A 21,541-nucleotide genomic window follows, 5' to 3' on the forward strand; every position below is an offset into this window, starting at 1 on the left:
ATTACAAATCCCAGGGCGAAAATCGAAAAGCGTTGGCTTGCATTCCTTGCCAATGCGCCAAAACCTTCATTCCCGTTTGACGCTTTGAAGAGGAGGGAAGATGAAGAAGTGCGAGTCTGCACCGAACAAAAATGATGCAGCCTCGCTCGCACACCACGCAGTAACTCGTCGACACGCACACGCAAGTGTATAAGGAGGAGGAGGAGGAGGAGGTGAGGAACCAAAGGACAAGAAGTGCGGACCGCAATGGAGACGAGCTAACCGCAGCCAGAGGACAACGAGGGCGGCTTAGCAGTGACAGACATGCGGGGGGAGAAGAAGACGGCTGTTTAGCCTCCGACACTCAATTTTAGAAGTACCTGAAAACCTGACGTTACCTACGAATTCACAGCCGCGAGAGGCAACGAGGGAGAGAGAGAGACAGAGAGGACTTTTATTTCATTTTATTTCTCCCAAGACAAAACTTTACGGTGCTCGGTGCGGACACGGCGGCGACACGATGCGTGTGAGCCGGACAGAGTGGCTCGCGTCGGCCGTGCTGCTAATCCTGCTGGCCGCTCGCTGCTCCGCCAGTAGTAGTAAGTAAACACTCGCATGCTAGGTGGCTAACTTGGTATGGCAGGCAGCGCTAAGTGTCTCCTCACGTTTTGTGTTGTGATAACAAACACGGGCGTCCTTCACGGTGCCCCCGAGCAGCCCCCCCCCCCCCCTCACGCTGTGGAGTTTAGGACCACCGTGGGGGGGCACCTCCACGCTACCTGACCTTCTATTGTTTTCCAAATGTATGTCGTTGTGGATTGTCTTTTCGCAGTGGTGGGAGTAACGAAATACAATGTAATTTCAAATATATATATATATATATTTATAGTCCTGTCATTTTTTTTTTTTAAACCTTACATTTGAAGATATAACTGTACTCGCCTGTCTACTTTGACAAATAAGGATTGTAACTTTTGTCATTCTCCGTGGATGACACAATCTGAAAAAAATAAATAAACAAACGCGTAAATAGAGAAAAGTAAGAACAAAGTCAACCTTTGAAATCTTGACATCTTAGGGTAGCCGTCTCAAACCTGCGGCTGGAGGGCCATCTGCAAGCCCACAGGATATTTTTTGGCCCCCTACTTGATGCCAAAGTTTAATGTTTTTTTTTTTTTTTCTTCTTCTTTTTTTTTTCTTTCTTCGTTAAGAGCTCAGTATTGTTCATTCGGAAATGTCATCATCATTGCTCTTTTTTTTTTTTTTAATATATATATATATATATATATATATACACATATATATATACATATATACATACATACATACATACATTTTTTTTTTTGTGTGTGTGGGTGAGTATGTGTGCGTGCGTGCGTGCGTGCGTGCGTGCGTGCGTGCGTGCGTGTGTATTTGTTAGCTCACCAGAAAACCTATTAGAAAAAAAATCTCATACCGTTCACCTAAATCGAACACCAGGAGACCCGAGGGGACCGAAGAAAACCAAGGAAGGTGAAATCCAGCACCGACCAGACACCCCCCACCAGAACTCCTCCCCAGCCCAAGAAACATCCAGACCCCAACAAATCCAAAAAACATAAAATCAGGGAGGCCTCAAGAGACCAACGGAGAGACCGAGAAAAGGAAGGAAGGACAGACGAAGCCGCGTGAGATCCGAGACACCAGCCTCCACCGATTCAATAACCTGAGGAGGAAACAGATTGTGTCTGAGTTTCGGTAGATGCTGGTGTGGTGGATCTGGCATGCATGAAAATCTCCACCAAAGAGGGGAGCCGTCGACCCCCGCCGGAACAGAGCAAGCGCAACACCTCAGGGCCCCCCAGGCCGCGGCAGCGCCAAAGGACGACCCCCGGGCCCCACCAGGGCCACCGGCCGGAGAGCAAACCCAGGAGCAGGAGCGCCCCCCGCCCCAACACGGCCCGCGCCCCCGGCCCAACGCAGCAGGACGGGGCACTGCAGGCCCACCAGGCACCCCACCGGCCCCCAACCCCCGCCCCCCCACAACCCCCCGCCCCCCATCCACCCCCGCCGATGGCACCCCCACAAGCCCCCCCCCCCCCCCACCCACAAGTTGTGTGGTGTATTAAAATTGGAGGGGAGTTGTAGGGTGAAGTTTAATGTTAGTGCGACTCCCACCTTTTTGTTGCTTGTGTTTTGGTTGTTTGTTTATTTATTTTTTAAACTGTGTTTTGTTTTGTAATGTTAACTTACATAATATGTAAGTCCGCACTGCTACCGATTAGATGCGAATGAGAGCCCAAATGTGAATTTGGCAGTAAATAGGAAGGAATTTAACAGTTAAAGTGCCTTTTAATGAGTTTATCGTATGAATCGCTATGACAACTGTGTGATTGATGCACGCATGGCAAAAATGAGACTCCGCTTTCGGCGAAACGTGGTTCTGAAGTCGCACCAAGTGGAAGGAAAATATATCCAGTCTCCCAGTTATGTATTTTTCAAAAACCTACCATGAAGAGGAAGAACTGCCAATTTCAAGAAAAACTGGAAAAATAATGTTTTTTTTTTGCTGAGCACAGTGGCAGACAGACAGACAGACCTGCATGTCTTGAATGCACAGAGAAAGTTTCAGCACTCGAGAAATCGAATGTCATTATAGTACTCAACTATATGAGAGGTCACCAATCTTGTTCACGTTCTGAAGAATCAATAATGTTCTGAACTGTTCACTGCCATTGACGGCTATAGACGTCAAAAATTCATTTTAACTATTTTTATTAGTAAAACATTTTTTCCCACTTTTATTAACAAGAGTTTGAAAACCTAGATTTTTTAAATTGTATTAGAACAGATATAAAAAATTGGGATTAATGTGAGTTAACTAGTAAAGTCATGCAATTAATTCCGATTTACGATTTTTAAAAAAAATATTTTTTTTCCGTAAATTAAGGGCATCAGGCGATTAAAATTTGTAATCGTAATTAATCGCATGACTTCACTAGTTAACTCACAATTAATCACAAATTTTACATCTGTTCTAAATGTACAAAAACAATTTTTTTCTAGGTTTTCATACTCTTGTTAACAAAAATGCAAACAAATGTTACAAAAAAAAAAATTCTAGGTTTTCATACTCTTGTTAACAAAAATGGAAACAAATGTTAAATAGAAATAGTTCAAATACATTTTTGACGTCTATAGCCGTCAATGGCAGCGAATGAGTTAATATAGATTGAGAAGATTTGATTAGTTGTACTTTTTGGGAATATTAAAACCTCCTTTTTTGTGGCATACTTGATGCGGTCCAGACTCAAACTTAAGCGGATTCTATATAAGTTGAATTTTAAAATCCTTGTCTTTGGTACAGTAGAAGGAAGGACAGCAAATATTTTCCATTATCATCAGCTAATGTAACTTTTTTGGGGGGTCATTTCACAACATTAGCACTTTTATGAAAGTAAATGTGTTAAGGGTACTTACCGTACTTCTACTTTCTACAACGTATGTACTTTTACCACCACTGATCTTTAGTTTCATTCTGTCCAGTTTCCCTGTCACACCAAAAGGCAAACCAGTTCCTGAGCAGACACCGGAGAGCTAACCAAGTGTTTGAGGAGACCAAGCAGGGCCACTTGGAGAGGGAGTGCGTGGAAGAGAAGTGTTCCAAGGAGGAAGCCAGAGAAGTGTTTGAAAATGACCCCGAGACTGTGAGTAAACTTAAAAGTTGATTCAAAACCGGGTTGACAATTTTCCTGTCGGAGGCGTCAGTGTGCGATGAGCAAAGTTGAATAACGTAACTCTTAAAGCATTTTTTTTTTAATTGGAATTTGCAGCGTTTCCTAATGTTTTGACCAGCGAGTGAGTGTACTATTTATAAATGTCAATCATGACCCAAATCTGCAAATCTACTCTTGTTTTTATTTGAAGACTTCTGGCATGAGTTTGCGTGAGTTTTATAGCGACTGATGATTCATAGTCGCAGCTGCCGATGTTGACGCTCCCGTCAGTGCTGACAAGCAAGATAATGTTGGAATGGGATTTGATGGGCATGTTTTTCAAAAATATCGTTTCTCTTCGGTTTCTGTGGTGGTCATTGAGTCAGCAAATGACTAAGTCGTAGTTTCTGCCATGCAGCGTTTTGGAAAATGCTGCCGTCCTCATACTACGCCGCGCGTGTGTCATTTTCTCTTATCATCTCCGATGGGGACTACATTTCACTATTCCACTGAATTTGCTTGGCTTAGTTTGCCCAATGGAAGGTAACAACACGTCTCACGCGTGGCCCCTTTATATCCGCACATGCCCCCCTCGCATGCGTGTCAACACAGTCTAATCAGGCCGCCCCAGTCTTATTTTCTTATTTGAGCAAAAATCTTGGTGGAGATTGAGAAACGTGTTTTGATTCTGCTCGGTCATGTGTCCCTAATCTGCATACATTCCCTCCCACTCTGTTTTACAAACACAATGCATCACACTGCTTACGCTCTGAGCTATTTACAGCAGATTAGTGTCCGCGCAGGTCATGTGAATACATGTACAATTTCTTCCAAAAATGTTAACTCATTCACTGCCATTGACGACTATAGACGTCAAAAATTCATGTGAACCATTTCTATTAGTTTCACATTTTTTCATTTCATTTCTTTTTTTTTTGAAAACCTAAAACATTTTTTTATTGTACATTTATAACAGATATAGAATTATCATGCGATTAATTATGATTAAACACCGCTTATTTTTAATATATTTTTCTTAATTAGTCCCGTCAGGCGATGAACATTTTTAATTGTAATTAATCACATGACTTCACTAGTTAACTAACGATTAATCACAAATTTTATTTCTGTTCTAAATTTACCCCCCAAAAAATTCTAGGTTTTCGTACTCTTGTTAGCAAAAGTGGATTTTTTTTTTAACTAATAGAAATAGTTAAAATATATATTTTTTTACGTCTATAGCCGTCAATGGCAGTGAATGAGTTAATAACCCAGAAAATGTATGCTCAGCCGTGTTTTGTCATATTTTTACTTGACTGAAAATATTTCAAAATCATCTTATTATCAATAGTAGCATTTATTAATACCATGGGCAAGACCCTTTAATCCGAAATGATGATCTTAAGAAAAGGTCAAATTGATTCTCTTATCTTGCAGCAGAGTTTGACTGACAAATTCCCTTTTGCTGCTGTGACAGGCTTATTTGTAGCTTTCTGCAATATGAGACACAAAGGACTGCAGTGTCAAAACAAGGTGCATTATTCATTCTGAACGTGCCCGTGACGCTGCAATTTACTCTGCTGCAAGCTCTGACTGTGCAAAGACAGAGAGGCGATGCCGTTGACTTTTCTCTGCGACAGACACGACGGACCAAAAATAAAAATAAATCAATACAAAATGAATGTGCCACAGCTGATTGAGAATCAACAAGTCAAGGGGCTCAACTTGAGCTTTTATCGAGCTTATATTGCTGATGTCTGATTTCGGACACTTTTTCCAAAGTCACACTGCAGCAGAATCAGTGAAGAATTCTGGCCGATTTTTTTTTTTTTGCAGGGGGGGAGGGTTACGGCTGCAGCTGGGAGGCAATGATGTTGCTGCTCCTTATCAGGAATTCGGAGAATTCTCAAAAGGCCTTTGGCGATGGATGTGGCGCCCTTTGCAGGGAGAAAGCAAAGCCACAAAGTTATCGTATTTTTATTTTTCATGCACTTGCGCAATTTTTCAAAGGCAGAATTTTTCTTAACGATTGTGCTGAACTTGAAAGTCATTCTCTTTCGTAAGTGTACCCAATGGAATGTTCTACGGGTGCACGGGTACGTCTTTATGATTTCATACACAATGCACAAAGTCAACACGCTTCGCTTACTGTAATTAAAAGTGCCGACATTTCAAATCGGTTGCAAGCAGACTCAAAAGAGATTCAGAGCTAAAGCCACGGAAAAAGAGCTTACTAAAATGAATAAAAGAGTCGGGTTTTCAAAAACACGGTTTGAACAATTCTTTGGGAAGACCTTAACCAGAGTTATGTGAAAGGAAAATAGTTCTTAACCTGGATTTAAAAGCATTTACACCTTATTGATATGCTTTGGGTCTTTAGTCATTCATTTGATTCCTTATGATAATAAAAGTAAATTGAGGGTTTTATTCACATAGAAACAAATGAATGCATTTTTTGAAAGGGCCTGTTATACACGACATTTTACGGTAACACAAGTTTTTTTTTTTTTTAATAGAAATGTTAAGGCATATATGAACATATCATGTTTATGCATCTAAAATGGATCTTTTCATGTCTTCGTCTCCTTTTAGGACTACTTCTATCCCAAGTATTTAAGTAAGTCGTATTTTACCACGCCGCCTTTTTACTGACCTAAAATGTTGCTTAATCTTGTCACTTTTTTGCTTCTCTTCTGCTCAGATTGTTTGGAGAGGTTTGGAGGTTCGGCAAAGAAGAAACACGATTTGATCACCTGCGTCCACAGTAGGTTTGATGTTGACTTGTCTGTGTCTAAAAATGTTACATTTTGTATTTATTTTGGCTTCCTCATTGAGGCACCGTTTTTTTTTTCTGGGGTGGGGGCAGTCAAGGCTGCATTGCAGCAGTGAATACTGCAGCAGGAAATGTCCCAATTCCCTTTTAAATTGACTTCTATCATCTGCGCCTGCAGCAAGCATTATGATGCAGCACATTTCCGAATGACGACCCCTTGCGCCTTCTTCGTCAGAGATGACGCGAGTTGAAAGTCTTGACGTGACTCGGGTATGAAATTTCTGCTGCATCAGTGTAGTAGAGTGACGCGGACGGAGGGGGCTGTGACTCAGCTGTTGTGCATTGTGCTAACTTCAAGACGACGGCTCTCCTTTTCCCCTCTCCTTATTTATGTCAGCACATTATTCCACCTTTTGCAACACATATTGCCATTCCTCTGTTAACATCTACATGATGTCATGCGTACTTTTTGGCGGGATATCGGCACATTTATCAGAAGTGAGAAACTGATTTATTTTTTTTCCTTCCCCTCGTCTGGCCGCGCACATTTCACACGCAAACACTCAAGTTCGGTAGCTGCGCACATCTGGTCGTCGTATGCGTGTTATTGTTATGTCGAGGCCGCTGCCAACAAGCAAGTGTAATTTTTCAAATTTGATGTCAAAACTGCTGATGGAACTCCCATTCCGCTGTTTCGAAACTGGGTGGGATTCAGTTTGATACAGTTGAACTCGCATCTGCGCTGCGTCTTCCTCCAGGCCCTGCACACACTCCGTTGCTCTGATCGCAAGCTGGCGTGCACAGACTTGCACGGACTCCACCACTGCAAGCACAAGAAAACAACGCTTTTTTTTTTTTAAACACATGTAGAGAGCATGTAGTGGAATAATATGTTCTTATGAGCCAGAGGACACACTTACTAAAACTAAAAAGTAAAATGGAGCAAAGAACTTAGCCAGCGTTATGCTGTTTCTTTTCTAATAATTAGGACCTGAGCAGCGACCGGTAGGAATTATTAATTAATAATTATTCTTCTATTTTTTTTCTTTTTCTTTTTTTTTCCCTTTTTTTTTTCTTTCAAAAATAGCTCAGTATTGTTTATTCGGTAATGTCATCATCATTGCTCTTTTTTTTATTTTTATTTTTAATTTTATTTTTTGTGTGTGGGTGAGTACGTGTATGTGTGTGTGTGTGTATTCGTTAGCTCACCAAAAACCTATTAGAAAAAATCCCATACCGTTCACCTAAACCGAACACCGCCGTCAGGAGACCCGAGGAAGGACCAAAGAAAACAAAGGAAAGTGAAATCCAGCACCGAATTATTCTTTTTGAAAACTTACCAAGCGTTACACAGACGTTTTGGGCCTGGCGTATAATTTGATATTTTAACTCATTCACTGCCATTGACGGCTATAGATGTAAAAAATGTATTTGAACTATTTCTATTTGTTCCCCCCCCCCCACACTTTTGTTAACAAGAGTATGAAAACCTAGACATTTTGTTTTATTGTACATTTAGAACAGATATAAAATTTGTGATTTATCGTGAGTCAACTAGTGAAGTCATGCGACGCCCCTAATTTTTAATAATCTTTTCTTTTTTAAACGTTCTATTTTAAATATGACCATGCTCCCAAAGACGTATTTATACGTTTAATGTTTTTTTTTTTTTTTTTTTTTTTTTTTTTTTAATGCTAGAGCATACAGAATGCTTTAATGCAGCCTCTCAACCGAAGAGAATGCATGCATGAAGCAATGTTAGTTATTACAAAAATGGACCGCAGGTGGCAGCAGAGAGAACAACCAGGGCCAAGTTACAAAAAAGCTCTTTCCCGCAGTGTTTTAAACAGATTTTTGAATAATGCTGACATTTAGCTATATTCTAATGCTAATTGCTGCAAAACGGAAACCGATAGAAATATGCTTTTTGTCCTGATGAAAGAAGAGACTCTAATCTTTCTTTCCATGTTTTTATAGCAATAGAACACAACATTCTGTGGGCCTGGCAAAATCAGTCAAAATCCATTGAAACAGTTCTTGTCCTTTGTAACAGTACCCCAACGTGGCCAGGGTTGCGAGAGCCCTTCATAGCTGCTCGCTGCTCTAATCTAATATTATTTTCAAATAAAGATGAGCGTCAATCTAATGCCAAACGTGTTGTCTGCTTTTTGTGTTTTCCCACAACAAGACATTCCAGACCAATGCTCGCCTTCCCCCTGCAACTCCAGAGGAACCGTGCGCTGCGAGGACAAAAAGGGTTCCTTCCTCTGTCACTGTTTTTCAGGTTGGACGGGGGCCTTCTGTGATCGAGGTACTGTCATCGCCATGAGAGATTTAATGTCGAACCCGCGGGGGGTGAGGTCGGCGCATAGCACTCGTTGTCATGTCGGTGACCTCGTTGACAGCTGTCGCTTGGCTTCACCTCACTCACGCAGCCACTTTGAGAGCTCGTCTTTGTGCTCTACTTCTCTTGCGGAGCTTTGTAACTCATTCACTGCCATTGACGGCGATAGACGTCAAAAATTCATTTGAGCTATTTCTATTAGTTTCACTTTTTTTCCCACTTTTGTTAACAAGAGTATGAAAACCTAGATTTTTTTATTGTTGATTTAGAACAGATATAACATTTGTGATTAATCGATTAATTACAATTTTAACAAATAAATACATTTTAATCGTCTGACGCCCCTAATTTTTAATAATCTTTTCTTTTTTTTATAAGGGGCATCAGGCGATATTTTTTTTTATTGTAATTAATCACATGACATGATTAATCACGAATTTTACATCTGTTCTAAATGAACAATAATTTTTTTCCTAGGTTTTCATACGCTTGTTAACAAAAGTGGAAACAAATGTAAAACTAATAGAAATAGTTCAAAATGAATTTTTGACGTCTATAGCCGTCAATGGCAGTGAACGAGTTAACAACAAACATGGAGACTTGCACATTTTAACAAGTCTAAACGATGTCATACATTCTGTGTAATTTGCTGGGGGTGGGGGTCGAGGGGCTTCTGCCGTATCTTGATAAGTAACAAGACGTATTTTGTCAAAATACTTACCAAGTATTTTTATTCAGCCATTTTACATGAATATTAGGTTGGAGTATAAACATAACCGTTTTCATTTGGCACTTTAACAAGGTTGACATTCATTCCCATTCCTATTATAGTGTGTAATTGATATGAGGGGAAGGATGCCGCCTGCCCTGAATAAGCTGACATTGAAGGCTTCCACTTTTAGATGTGAAGATAAAATGTCGGAGCACAAACTGCAAAGAGTGCACCCATGTGAGTTGGAGTGGAATATGCTTCGCAGCCACTCAATTCACACTTTTCCACCGTGACTCATCTCGCCACCTTACCGAGAGTGGAAATCAAGGAGGGTTCAGTCTACTTGAGTCTTTTCCACTAAAGAGAAGTCTCAAGTCCCAAAAACACTAAAACAGTATTTAGTACTCGCTGAACAAAAGACAAGAGTTGAGAAATGCAATATTGCGTGTTATTTACTCAAGCCAAAAATAATTCATGATGTTCTTTTTTTTTTTGCTGCTTTCACATGGATCATACTCCGAAACCTCCCACCGTTTGGCCCTTCGCTCCCCCTCTGGCAGATGTTGACGAGTGCAGAGAGCGCAACGGAAGATGTGACCACGAGTGCAGTAACGCGATGGGGAGTTACCACTGCTCCTGTCAGACAGGTTACATGTTGCGAGGACATCACATGTGCGTTGGTGAGCAACCACACATGCGTGTATGGCGTGTGTGTTCAAATTGCTCGTGTGTTGTTACTAAAACCAAATAATCGGATTAGGGCCCTTCAAACATTGGGCAAAGTAATTGGCTACATTTAATTTATTTTTTATTTTTTTATATATATATTTTTTTAACCATCAAATATTCTTCAAAAACACCGATAGACATTCAATATGTTTTGAGATAATAAAATAAAAAAGGAATAAAACCAGCCCTTCAAACATTGGGCAAAATATTTGGCCAAATGTAATTATTTTTATTTATTTTTTATTTTTTTAACCCCCAAATATTCTTAAAAAATGCTGATAGACATTCAATATGTTTGGAGATAATAATAAAAATAGATAAATAAAACCAATTAATCTGACTATGGCTTATTCATTTATTTATTTTGAAACCCTCAAATATTCTTCAAAAACACCAATAGACATTAAATTCTCCCGGGAAAAAAAAAAATGTTTGGAGGTAATAAAAAAAATGAATAAATAAAACCAATTAATTTGATTATGGTCCTTCAAGCATCGGGCAAAAATAATCAGCCAAATTAAATTTTTTATGTATTATTTAATTGTTTTTAACCCCTCAAAAACATTGATAGACATTCAATATATGTTTGGAGATTAAAAAAAAAAAATCCCTTAGGAAAACAGGAAAATCGAAAATATAAAAAAAAAAAAGAAGAAAAAAATCCTGAATATGCAAATGTGTGAGTGCAGAACTTCGAATATGCATGGTCAGTTTATAGATTTAATTTGTAATATCACCATTCGCCACTAGGTGACAGGTATGTCTTAGTTGCACTTACAGTGGTTCTCATACCACACCTATACGACAACGTAAGTAGGCGTAATTATTTTCTGTGGATTTGGAATGCAATACAAGACAAACATAGTACCTTAATAATAATAATAATAATAATACATTTTGAGTGAGTTGATTTTTGTGAAAAAAATGTATATACAGTATTCCTAACTGTCCACGTTTGTGTCTTTCCAAAGACGTGGACGAGTGTAAAGACGTCATGAACGTGTGTGGATCCGCACGCTGTGAGAATAACGAGGGAGGCTACGAATGTCTGTGCGACCCTGGCTATGTCTTTGACAACGAGAGCAAGAGCTGCGTGGGTGAGCATAGCACGCACGCACGCACGCACGCACGCACACGCACAGGTTTGTCGAGTCCTGCTGGAGAAGCAGCTTTCGGTGTCAGCAGGCGCCGATGCAGCTGTGTTGTGGGGTCAGCAAAGGAATGCTAGCGATTTGAGAGAAATGCTTTTGAGTAGGCAACGGGGTCGTTTGTCATCTCTGCGCTGTCTTGTTTTGTTTCAGCTAAGTCATGTGATGCTACGTCGAGCTAAAAAAAAGAAATTGGTCGGAGTCGGATGAATATATGCGATAAGAATTCACATAACGGGACAGTATGGTGTTCCACAGGGTTCAATTCTGGGGCCTCTGCTGTTTTCCTTGTATCTGCTGCCCTCGGGTGCCATCTTAAGAAAACGGCGGCGTTTTTTTTAAAGTGCGTTGAGTTGATTGACAGGAGTCAGTAGGGCTGCTTGATTACGAAGAAAATATTCATCACGGTAAAAATTGAAATCACGATTAGGACAATCATTTGTTTTTTGGTACAAAACAAGAAAATGTTTAAACATGTAAAAAAAAAAATATATTAAGACAAATACATTTGTTTGAAACACTATAATTATACAAGTTCCTTTTTGACCAAACAAGATTTATTACATGAGTCATTTTAAAATAAAAAAGGTGCAAATATATAAATGTAAACCACTCAAAATAAAAGCTATTTATTTTTGTTTATGATTATGCCCGATTTTCTATTTGTGGAACGTAATAATTGAAATTGTGATTTCGATCAACTGCACTGCCCTCGGAGTCAGCGGGAACGACGATGATGATGATGATGATGATGATGATGATGATGAAAACTTTCCCTGTACATTTTGTTCACCAGTAAACCTACATCTTGAATTAAAAAAACAAAAAAAACATGATACTTTATTTTTCTAACTGGTGTAAACTGGTGGGGTTCAGTACCTCCCAACAAGGTCAAGAACTGCTGATTTTGAATTTAGTGCCAACACGAAAGTAAACAAAATCGTGACGTCATTGTTCTTTGGTATTTTGCTTTTCTGTGTGAAAAGAGACTTTACGTAACCTCAGCGTATCTCCTCTGAGAAATGATGGAGTTTTATTATAGCCATATAAGGTCATTGTTGTGCGGCGGGACGATAACGTCTCGGTTCACGTCAAATCCCACTTGATACGAGTGTTGTTTACATTCCTCATCATCATCATGCTGACAGGAAGCCAGTTCCGATGTTTTTTTTTTGTGTGTGTGTGTGTTTTTTTTTAAAGAGCTCATGTTTTGATAGAATCCTGCACTTCAATTCACTTGTAATCGCTGGCCGAGCAGTCATCTTTTTATTTTTTTTTCCCCATCTCTCTCCCCTCCGCTTTCGTTCCCAGATGTGGACGAGTGCGAGGCGAGTGTGTGCGCGCAAGAGTGTCTCAACACCCTGGGGAGTTTCCGCTGTTTGTGCGACGGCCGTCAGGGCATGAAGCTGGAACAGGACCTCAGGAGCTGTAAGGTGAAATACAAAAAAACGGCCATTTTGTTTGGGAGCTCGTGCATCTCTTTCCACAACGGATGGTGCGTGTTGTCGCTTGCCAAACGCGCTTGAGTGACAACGTTGTGTTGTTTTCCTGCAGGCTGTAACTCCCTGCATGACGCCGGCTCTAAAGAGGAACTCTCGCTCTCTCTACCTGGGCCGCATGTTCAACGGCTTGCCGGTGATGAGGCTGCGCTTCCGTCGAAGGATCAACACTGGGTGAGGACGTGTCCTGACTCCTCCGCATTTTAAAGCATGTTTTTTAAGCACATGGAACCAGTGTTTCCCGGGGGGGGGGGGGGGGGGTTGGGTTCTCAGTCCTGCTACTTGCATCTCCTCTAACCTCATGATCCACAAGTGAGTGACAGTGAACTAATGTTACATGCGGGTATATCTGGTCGCGACACAGTTAAAAAACTTTTTGTTTTTTTTGTATTACATTTTCTTAAAATCGACATAGGTGGCCCGCCTAAGTATTAACATGGTGTGGAAAACACTGAGTACATATAAGGCAGTGTTCTCTTCAACTGAACTTGGGTTGCTAATTGATTGATTGGCGGTCATAAAAGCAAACAGATAGAGCCGTGGTGTTCAAACGACAGCCCGGGGGCCATTTGTGGCCCACCCTCAATTTTATATATATATATATATATTTTTTTTTGTGGCCCGCAATGCTATTGAAAAAGCTCCCGAATTTCAACCCTGTTTTATACACAAGGTTATTTTAGTTAACGAAAACTAATGAAAAAACTCAAATTAAAAAAAAATTACATTAATGAAATAAAGATAAAAATTGTAAAAATTACAACTTTTTAAAAAATGAAAACGATTCAAAATTGAATTGTCTGCGCTCAGTAGCTTTAATTAAAAAAAAAAGTCTTTCTTCCATCTCTCTATGTAATATCACTCCTAATCAATCTCAAGCACCTTTTCTTTCACGCTCACTCTTTCTGCTGCAGTTTTTCCGCAGAGTTTGATTTCCGCACGTACGACTCGGAGGGTGTGATCTTCTTTGCCGGAGGTCACCTGAACAGCTCCTGGATAGTGCTCGCCATTCATCACGGGAAACTGGAGTTGCAGCTGAAGTACGGCACAGTCAGCAGGGTCACCAGCAGCGGACCCGTCGTCAACGACGGCCAGTGGAGGAAGGTCGGTGATTTCTTGTCACGAGTGGACGCGTCAGTTCTGATCAGAATGTTTACCGTTTTTCTCACCAGATTTCGGTGGAGGAGCAGGGGCGGAGTCTGGTGATTAAGATCGACAGGGAGGCCGTCATGAAGATCGCCGTTAACGGCGATCTGTTCACGCTGAAGAAGGACATGCATGAGCTCAACCTCACCGTCGGAGGAGTCCCCTTTAAGGAGGGCAGCCTCGTCAGCAAGGTTTTGGTTTTGTTCTCGCCTTTCTTCTATGGAGGACCAAAACTGCCCAAATACATTTTTTTTTTTTTATAATTAATTAATGAATAAAAGTGAAAATAAAAACGGATATAAAAAATATATTTACAAAATTAAATACAAATAAATAAATGTAAATGAAATATATATATCCATAAATAAATAAAAAACAGTAAAATAAATAAATAAAAAGATTCAAAAAAATGAAAATAAATGCGGAACTAAACACAACTTGCAAAAAGTCGTGGTGACAGTGGACAAGATAGTCATCCATTGCTGGAGCTCTTCATGCAAGCCGGCGAGACTTCCTTGCTCGCCGACCCGGAGTTCAACCCAAGACACGCTTAGGACCGCCCCCTCATTTGAATAACATTTCGTCCTGACAGAGCGTCTGCAGCATTAAAATAAATAAATGTGAGAGCAGAGTGTTTTCATTTATTGATTGATATTTAATTCTATTTATATATTTATTTTTGTATTTATTTCCTCATTTATATTAATTTTATTGAATGTCGTTTTTTTTTTTTAATATATATATATATATATGTATCTATTTTTGAATATTATTTTTTAAATCCACTTTTATTTTCATTTAATGTATTAATTAATTTATTTATTTTTTAATGTTGGCAGTTTTGGTCTTCCGTATTCCTCGTACGGCTCTCGGCCTGGTCATCTCAACCTGTGCTCTTGTTTGTAGGTGAACCCGCGTCTGGACGGCTGCATGAAAGATTGGCGTTGGATGACTGGAGAAGACCGGTCGATGCAGGAAAGCATCATGACTAATGAGAACATTCAGTGTTTCAGCACCGAGAATCCGGGAGCGTATTACCCCGGCACGGGTTTTGCTCTTTTCAACATCTCTTATGGTGAGCAGTGTTTAGTGTGCGTATACGATGGTGCGTTCACAATTTTTTGTGAATCGAACATTCCTTGCTTGTGCTTAAGAGTCCCAGAACCTGAGTGTCCAGTTGACCCTTTACCCCACTACCGGCATCGGAGTGCTCTTTGCTCTTGTTCACGAAGGCACGATCCCCTTCTCCATCGCTCTGGCTGACTATCACCCTGGCACGGATGAATGGAGGGACGTAAGTACCGATAAAAGCATTTAACTCATTCACTCGCAGCCATTTTCACTGAAGCGACCCCCTTCGCTCCCGGCTGTTTTACTGGATTTTGACGGATTTTGCAAGGCCCACAGACTATTGTGTTCTATTGCTATCAAAACATGGAACCTACCAAAAGAGAGATTAGAGTCTCTTCTTACATCATGGGAAAAAAAGCATGTTTGTATCGGTTTTCGTTTTGCAACAAGTTTCATCAATATTCACATTTCTGGTGAAAACACTGTAAAAAAGAGCTTGTTGCAACATGGCCCTGGCTGATCGCGTATACTCTGCTGCCACCTGCTGGCCTTTATTTTGTAATAACTACCATTGCTTTATTTAAGCCATCTCTTCATGTCAGAAGCTGCCTCGAAGCCTTCTGTATGCTCTTGCATAAAAAAAAAAAAACGTGTAAATACGTATTTGGGGATTGAATGACAAAGTATTAAAAACCGTGTTTACGCGTCTTTGGGTTTAAATGAGTTCTGAATACTTTTAATGAGAATAAACTGTGCTTGTAGTTTGTCGTGGTAACAGCTGGCGGCGTCATCGTCGCCAGCTCACCGGCACCCCTCTGTGACGGTGAGAGTCATGAAATCGAGGTGAAGATGTCAGGCAACCGCACCCTGCTCCTTGTCGACGGGGAGCCCGGACGGAGCGACGATGCGGAGGTCAACCTTCCTTCATCGTCCAGCACCTTCATCGGAGGCCTGCCCGGCGGTGAGCATTGAGAACAAATAACAAACAAATTGCGTGTGCAAAGGAGAGGGCATCGAACCTCGCACTCTCAATAATAATTGTGATGAAGACTTTCAGGCAATATTGGTTGTTCTTAAAAGTACTCTGTCATAATATATATATATATATATATATGTCAAATATCGGATCCAAATATCAGATATCAGCACCCTTGACTACTAATAATCTGTATTGATCATGAAAAAAAAAAAAACATATCAGGCGATCTCTGTTTGCGAAACATAAAACAGCTTCTGCTGCTCCACCTGATCAGTTTTAAGTTGTAATAAAACTGTGGCACTTTAAGAGTTTTTTTTTTTTTTCATCATCCACAAGATACAGCAAAAGCGTATTAGGGCCACGTATGAATATATTTTTTTAGAGGGCGGGCTCAATATTCCGAGAAAAAAAACTTGCGAATTTATAAAGTGTCAAATTTGCGACTTTAAAAAGTGGCAGCTTTGTCAGAAACTTCCGCGAAATACACATTGTGTAGCTATAGTTTAATGTGTGGATTCGTTAGTGGTTAATGGGACACCGTTTGTAAAATAAAAAACGGGATAGAGACGTATTCAACACTTCCTGATCCCCTATCAGCTGACTAAATACTAACCAATCAGAAGCTAGCATACTTTAGGTAAATGCAAGTGAATGGCGGAGAGCAGCAGATTCGACACATCAACTTAGCTACTTGTACAAAAAAAATTAATAAAATTGTATGAATGTGTAAATAATAATTCTGGAAACATAAATATTTATTTTAACAAGAGAACTTAAATGCTTGATCCTGAGGGTGTAGACCTGTAACGTCTTTGTCGCTGGCCATACCCAACGCTTCAAAGAACAAATCCTTAACATGATATGGTTAAAGCCATTACGAGTAGTATGCTACGTGTATTTCTCGTAAGTTTGAGTTTTTTTCTCACAAATCTGCCACTTTGTAAAGTCGCAAATTTATGATTTTTTTCTCGCAAATTTGCCACTTTATAATGTGACAAATTTGCCACTTTATAAAGTGGCAAATTTGTGAGTTTTTTTCTCTGAATATTGCCCCTGCTCTTTAAAAATATATATATTTATACATGGCCCTAATACGCCGTCGTAACAAGAACCGTAAACAGTATTGGTGAAGTGGAGTTACAATATCAACTCATTCACTGCCATTGACTGCTATAGACGTCAAAAATTCATTTGAACAATTTCTATTAGTTAAAAAAAAAATCCACTTTTGTTAACAAGACTATGAAAACCTAGAAAAAAATTATTGTTCATTTAGAACAGATATAAAATTTGTGAGTTAATTATTGAAGTCATGCTATTAATTGTAATCGCCTGACGCACCTAATTTTTTAATAATCTTTAAAAAAAATTAAAAAAAAGATTATTAAAAGAAATGTCTAGGTTTTCATACTCTTAACAAAAGTGCGATTTTTTTTTTTAAAACTAATAGAAATAGTTCAAATAAAATGTTGACGTTTATAGGCGTCAATGGCAGTGAATGAGTTAATGAATATTTCCAAAAATCACACTTAAATGTAAAACAAAACTGAAATTACACAAAATGCCCCAAAAAAGGTGATGCAAAAACAGTTATTGAAAGTGTTCCAGGACACTCATGGATGTCAGACTCGAAATTGAAATTGACATTGATTGTCACCTCTTCTTCAGATGTCCCGCTGGTCTCCTCACTGGTGTCTGCGCCATTCAGCGGCTGCATGAAGGTCACAATAAACGGACAAATTCTAGACCTGGACCAGGCCATCCAGAAACACAACGACATCCGCTCCCACTCCTGCCCCCTGCTGGACTCTAACCAGTGACCTTGCACGGTCCTCTGCCAAAGCAAATCCACAAGCAGGGGAGATTGTTTCCAGAATATTTATAAGATCACGCCTTGAGTAGAGAGTTGATTTATTAGATTTAAATGTCATTAAATCTAAAGCAGGCGTTGTGGTCCTACTGGGCCCTCGGACCATGGGTCTTGACTGTGACAATGGTGTTTGCTGCCCGGAAGCTCTAGCAAGGACTTTTTGCATATTCTAAGAAATATAATAAGTCAACAATGTCCATCGGATGGAATGCTTGGTCTGTCACGTCACCTTGTAAGCCCTCAAGAATATTAAGTACGTTTTTTTTTTTGGTGTGATTTCAATGTTATGTGACCCAAAGCAGCATTCTGTCAGACTGAGCAAATCCTCATATTAGTGACCTCCCTCTATTCACTCATTTTGCAAATTCTAGAAAACATTTGCACATTGTTGCAGGTAGACGTGTGGTACGCAACATGAAGCCATATTCATGAGCTCATCTCCACCTGCAACCTTTCCAAAAAAAAAAAAAATCTACCTTGTGCCTACTTGAGTGCTCTAAAAACAGGTGAAATTTGTCACAGTCGCACTTGGCTTGTGCAAAAAAGTTCTCAAATCACGTCAATGCTAAAAGCCACCAGGTCCGATAATGACATGATTCATCACAGAAAGCCAGAGAGGGAGGAGGAGGCTGACGTTGCAAAAATGGAAGACCACTGTATCTTAACATACCATACAAGCTACTGAGAGGAAAACGAGTGCGCTGTATTATACTAAGTATGTAAATAATGTGACTGTACAATGCTTTTTAGGACAGAAACTCACCGTACAATAGGCTCGGCTCACTGAGGTTATCTTTGCATCAAAGCTTAATCAACAACTATAGTCTCAACTTCATGTTCTTCGTACAAAATCAACTATAGCTGATTATCTCAAAAAATGGGATTCGACTCACAAACTGAATTAGAATTGTTTAATTATTCATTTTGTAGAGTGCTGAGTAAACCAAAATACAGAAAGAAAGAAAGAATGTGAGACTGAGAAGCGTTGTTTGTGTCCGAAGGGCTCCAGTATTATTTTAGCTTCACTCTGGTGTACTATTTTCTTGTTTTTCATGAATGAATGCCAGGATACTAGAATACTTTTGTGTGTGTGTATTTTTTTTTAATTTTTATCACCTATGTTGTAATGTCCAATGATTTTTATTTTATTTTTTTTAATCAGCACAATGCTACAATTACGTTTTAATCTTCCAGGGTAAAAACTATTTAAAAGCAAAATAAACAGTTCAGTGAATTTCAAGAGTAACATCGTTGTTTTTTTTTAACACTTATGTTGTGATTATGATGATGGTAAAACATCTGATGAGTTGACAATGTTCACACATTTATGTTTACAGCGTCATACACTACTAGTGCTAAATAACACTTTTATTTCCTAATGTTCTTCGTTGACAATAATAAAAAGCCGACACAATCGTCAAAGAAGTCAAGCCGAAAAATTTCTGTATATGTTCTATGCAGCCCCACTAGTTTAAACACGACATTCTGATTAATATTGCTTTTGCGGAATATGAGTTAAACAACATTGACCTGTTTTTTTTTTTTTTTTAATCTATCTTAAGGGGCGGCCATTTTAATATTACAATACAATACAAGTCTCAACACAAGACCGTCCCTGTCAAAACGGGACCTCAGGTCACCCTAACGGTGACGTCATTTTCAGTCGACAGCAACTAACAAAATGGCCGCCCCATGAGATGGATACAATTTGGTTGATTTTGCTGCTTAAAAATCCAATATTAACTAGAATGCTGTGTTTAGATACAGCATATTGGAAAGAACATTTTTGGGTTGACTTCCCCGGACACGATGTGTACTGTTGAAAGAAAGCCCTTATTTGTAGTGCATTTATCATTGTTTAGAAGAGAGAGCAAACAGGAACATCTGCTAAGAAGGAGGCCTATTCAAAGCACATGAGCTACTACGTTCACTACTAAACAGACATCTTCCTCCTTTCTAGCAGTAGCAAGAAGATCACTGACCTCTCCACCTACCCGACCTTCTAACCGTTCAGGCAAACAAATTAGGGACATAAACGCTTTTTTTTCTCTAATGGCTGAGGGTTCAGTAGGCGTAAGGTGGAGGTTTCTCGAAGGGGTTGAGTGAGGATCCGAAGAGGACCGGAGCATTGGGTGTAAGCATGAAGCCGCCTGGTTCCTGGGGGCCCCCTTGCTGTAACATTTGGGTTGCACCTTGCGAGGGCGGCTGACTGTGGCTTTCTTCGGAAGGACAGGAAGTGCCTCCCGGACCACCATCGGGGATCATTTGTGGGCTAGCTGGTCCTTGAAAACTACCGGTAGTCTGAGGAAAGAAGGTGTCAATAGTCAGGTTTTCATCCAAATGTTTCGAAATTTTTATGCGAATTTTGTGAAAATGCGCAAAACGGACATGCGACTAATGTCAGTTTCCATCCGCTCTTCTTTTGCGAATGTGCGCCGCGAGATGACGTTGTAGTGACGGAACTTTGGAACAATGGGGAGTTCCAAGTGGGAATGTTGGTTTTGACGGACTGAACGGAAGTAGTTTGTCTTGTTGGCTTCCCTCCCGCATGTAAGTGAAGTGTGTCGTTACATTGAGAGCTGATGTTAATAAAGCAATCTAAAATTGCATGAATGTTTTCTTTCTTTAATTAATTATAAAAAATAATCGTGTTTCTTCGTCTCCCCAAACATAATCTTACTTTATCATCCGCCATTTATTGTGACTACAAACGTGCGTGTGACGTAATATCAGTCAAAACGCGCGACGTATTTTCGGTCTTGTCGCTTATTTGCGAATTTTCCTTTTTTTCCCCGATACGCTTCAAAAAACACCCCCTCCAAGTGTAAAAACTATTTTTTTGCGAATTATTATTATCATTATTATTTTTTTTATTATTCTGGCGTTTCCATTCAGTTTCATTTTCGCCAATTTTGAAAATTCGAATAAAAGTAAGTGGATGGAAACCTACACACAATAAAATGTCATCATGTGACCCGGTGACACGATCATTCTGCTTTCACAATATTACAACCTGCACTGGTACTGGATAGTTAGGGTAGGCGGGGAGATTCTGCCCAGGAGGACAGAAGCCAGCGTAGGTGAGCATGTGCTGGGTCGGGTTGTACAGGATGTGGGGCGGCGGCGCTGGACTTGGGGCCATCGGTGGAGCGGGTTTCTGCTGCAGGATTTGGAGTGGAAATGGAACATAAGTGTGTGGCAGTATGGAGTAGTCACCATTTTCCATACTGTACACATACCATGTCCTTGTAGGCTCCGAGGATGGCGGCAGCGATGATTCCCAGGAAGAGGCCGGACACGTTGAGGACCACCGAGGACCACAGCAGACGATGGAGGTGGATCACATCCCAACAGCTGCTAACCCCAGTGAACTCAAAGTACTGGGGGTGGTATTCTGGGCTGTAACACACAAGTCAAGTCACATTTTGTATTTTTTTTTTTTAAGCAGTTACATTTTCATGTATTCCCGTTGTCCACAACCAAAACTACTTGGATTTAAGATTCTGAAACGGCAGAACAGGATCCATCCTCGTCTTTATTCAAACGTATTCCTCTGTTAAATGGATCATGGCATGCGCAGTAACAACATACAAATG

General features: G+C 40.0%; 2 protein-coding genes across 2 annotated transcripts in view; one reads left to right on the forward strand and one right to left on the reverse strand.

The window, feature by feature from the left end:
• gas6 (growth arrest-specific 6) lies at window positions 1–19,185 on the forward strand. Its single transcript, XM_086071713.1, has 15 exons — window positions 1–578; window positions 3,505–3,665; window positions 6,267–6,291; window positions 6,376–6,438; window positions 8,636–8,758; window positions 10,064–10,183; window positions 11,204–11,329; window positions 12,692–12,813; window positions 12,935–13,053; window positions 13,794–13,983; window positions 14,052–14,216; window positions 14,932–15,100; window positions 15,180–15,319; window positions 15,859–16,057; window positions 17,744–19,185. Exons 1-15 carry the CDS (start codon window positions 500–502, stop codon window positions 17,893–17,895), a joined length of 1,953 nt encoding a protein of 650 aa, XP_085927839.1. The 5' UTR covers window positions 1–499; the 3' UTR covers window positions 17,896–19,185.
• tmem255b (transmembrane protein 255B) overlaps window positions 18,863–21,541 on the reverse strand; it is a 13,082-nt gene continuing 10,403 nt past the window's right edge. Inside the window, exons 7-9 of the mRNA XM_086071714.1 lie at window positions 21,185–21,344; window positions 20,959–21,105; window positions 18,863–20,246 (exon numbers count right to left, since the gene is read on the reverse strand). Coding sequence (XP_085927840.1) covers window positions 20,010–20,246; window positions 20,959–21,105; window positions 21,185–21,344 — 544 coding nt within the window. The 3' untranslated portion in view covers window positions 18,863–20,009. The remainder of the gene's footprint in view (window positions 20,247–20,958; window positions 21,106–21,184; window positions 21,345–21,541) is intronic.

Source organism: Leptonotus elevatus, chromosome 3 (genome assembly GCF_054856555.1).
Source record: "Leptonotus elevatus isolate MCC_2025b chromosome 3, RoL_Lele_1.0, whole genome shotgun sequence".
NCBI lineage: Eukaryota > Metazoa > Chordata > Actinopteri > Syngnathiformes > Syngnathidae > Leptonotus > Leptonotus elevatus.

Excerpts from the sequence above, each read along its gene's own strand:
- gas6 (XM_086071713.1), top strand. The coding sequence starts at position 500 with ATGCGTGTGAGCCGGACAGAGTGGCTCGCGTCGGCCGTGCTGCTAATC. Across the intron at positions 8,759-10,063 it reads GGGGGCCTTCTGTGATCGAG|ATGTTGACGAGTGCAGAGAG; the intron begins GTACTGTCATCG and ends CCCCTCTGGCAG. Across the intron at positions 11,330-12,691 it reads CGAGAGCAAGAGCTGCGTGG|ATGTGGACGAGTGCGAGGCG; the intron begins GTGAGCATAGCA and ends TTTCGTTCCCAG.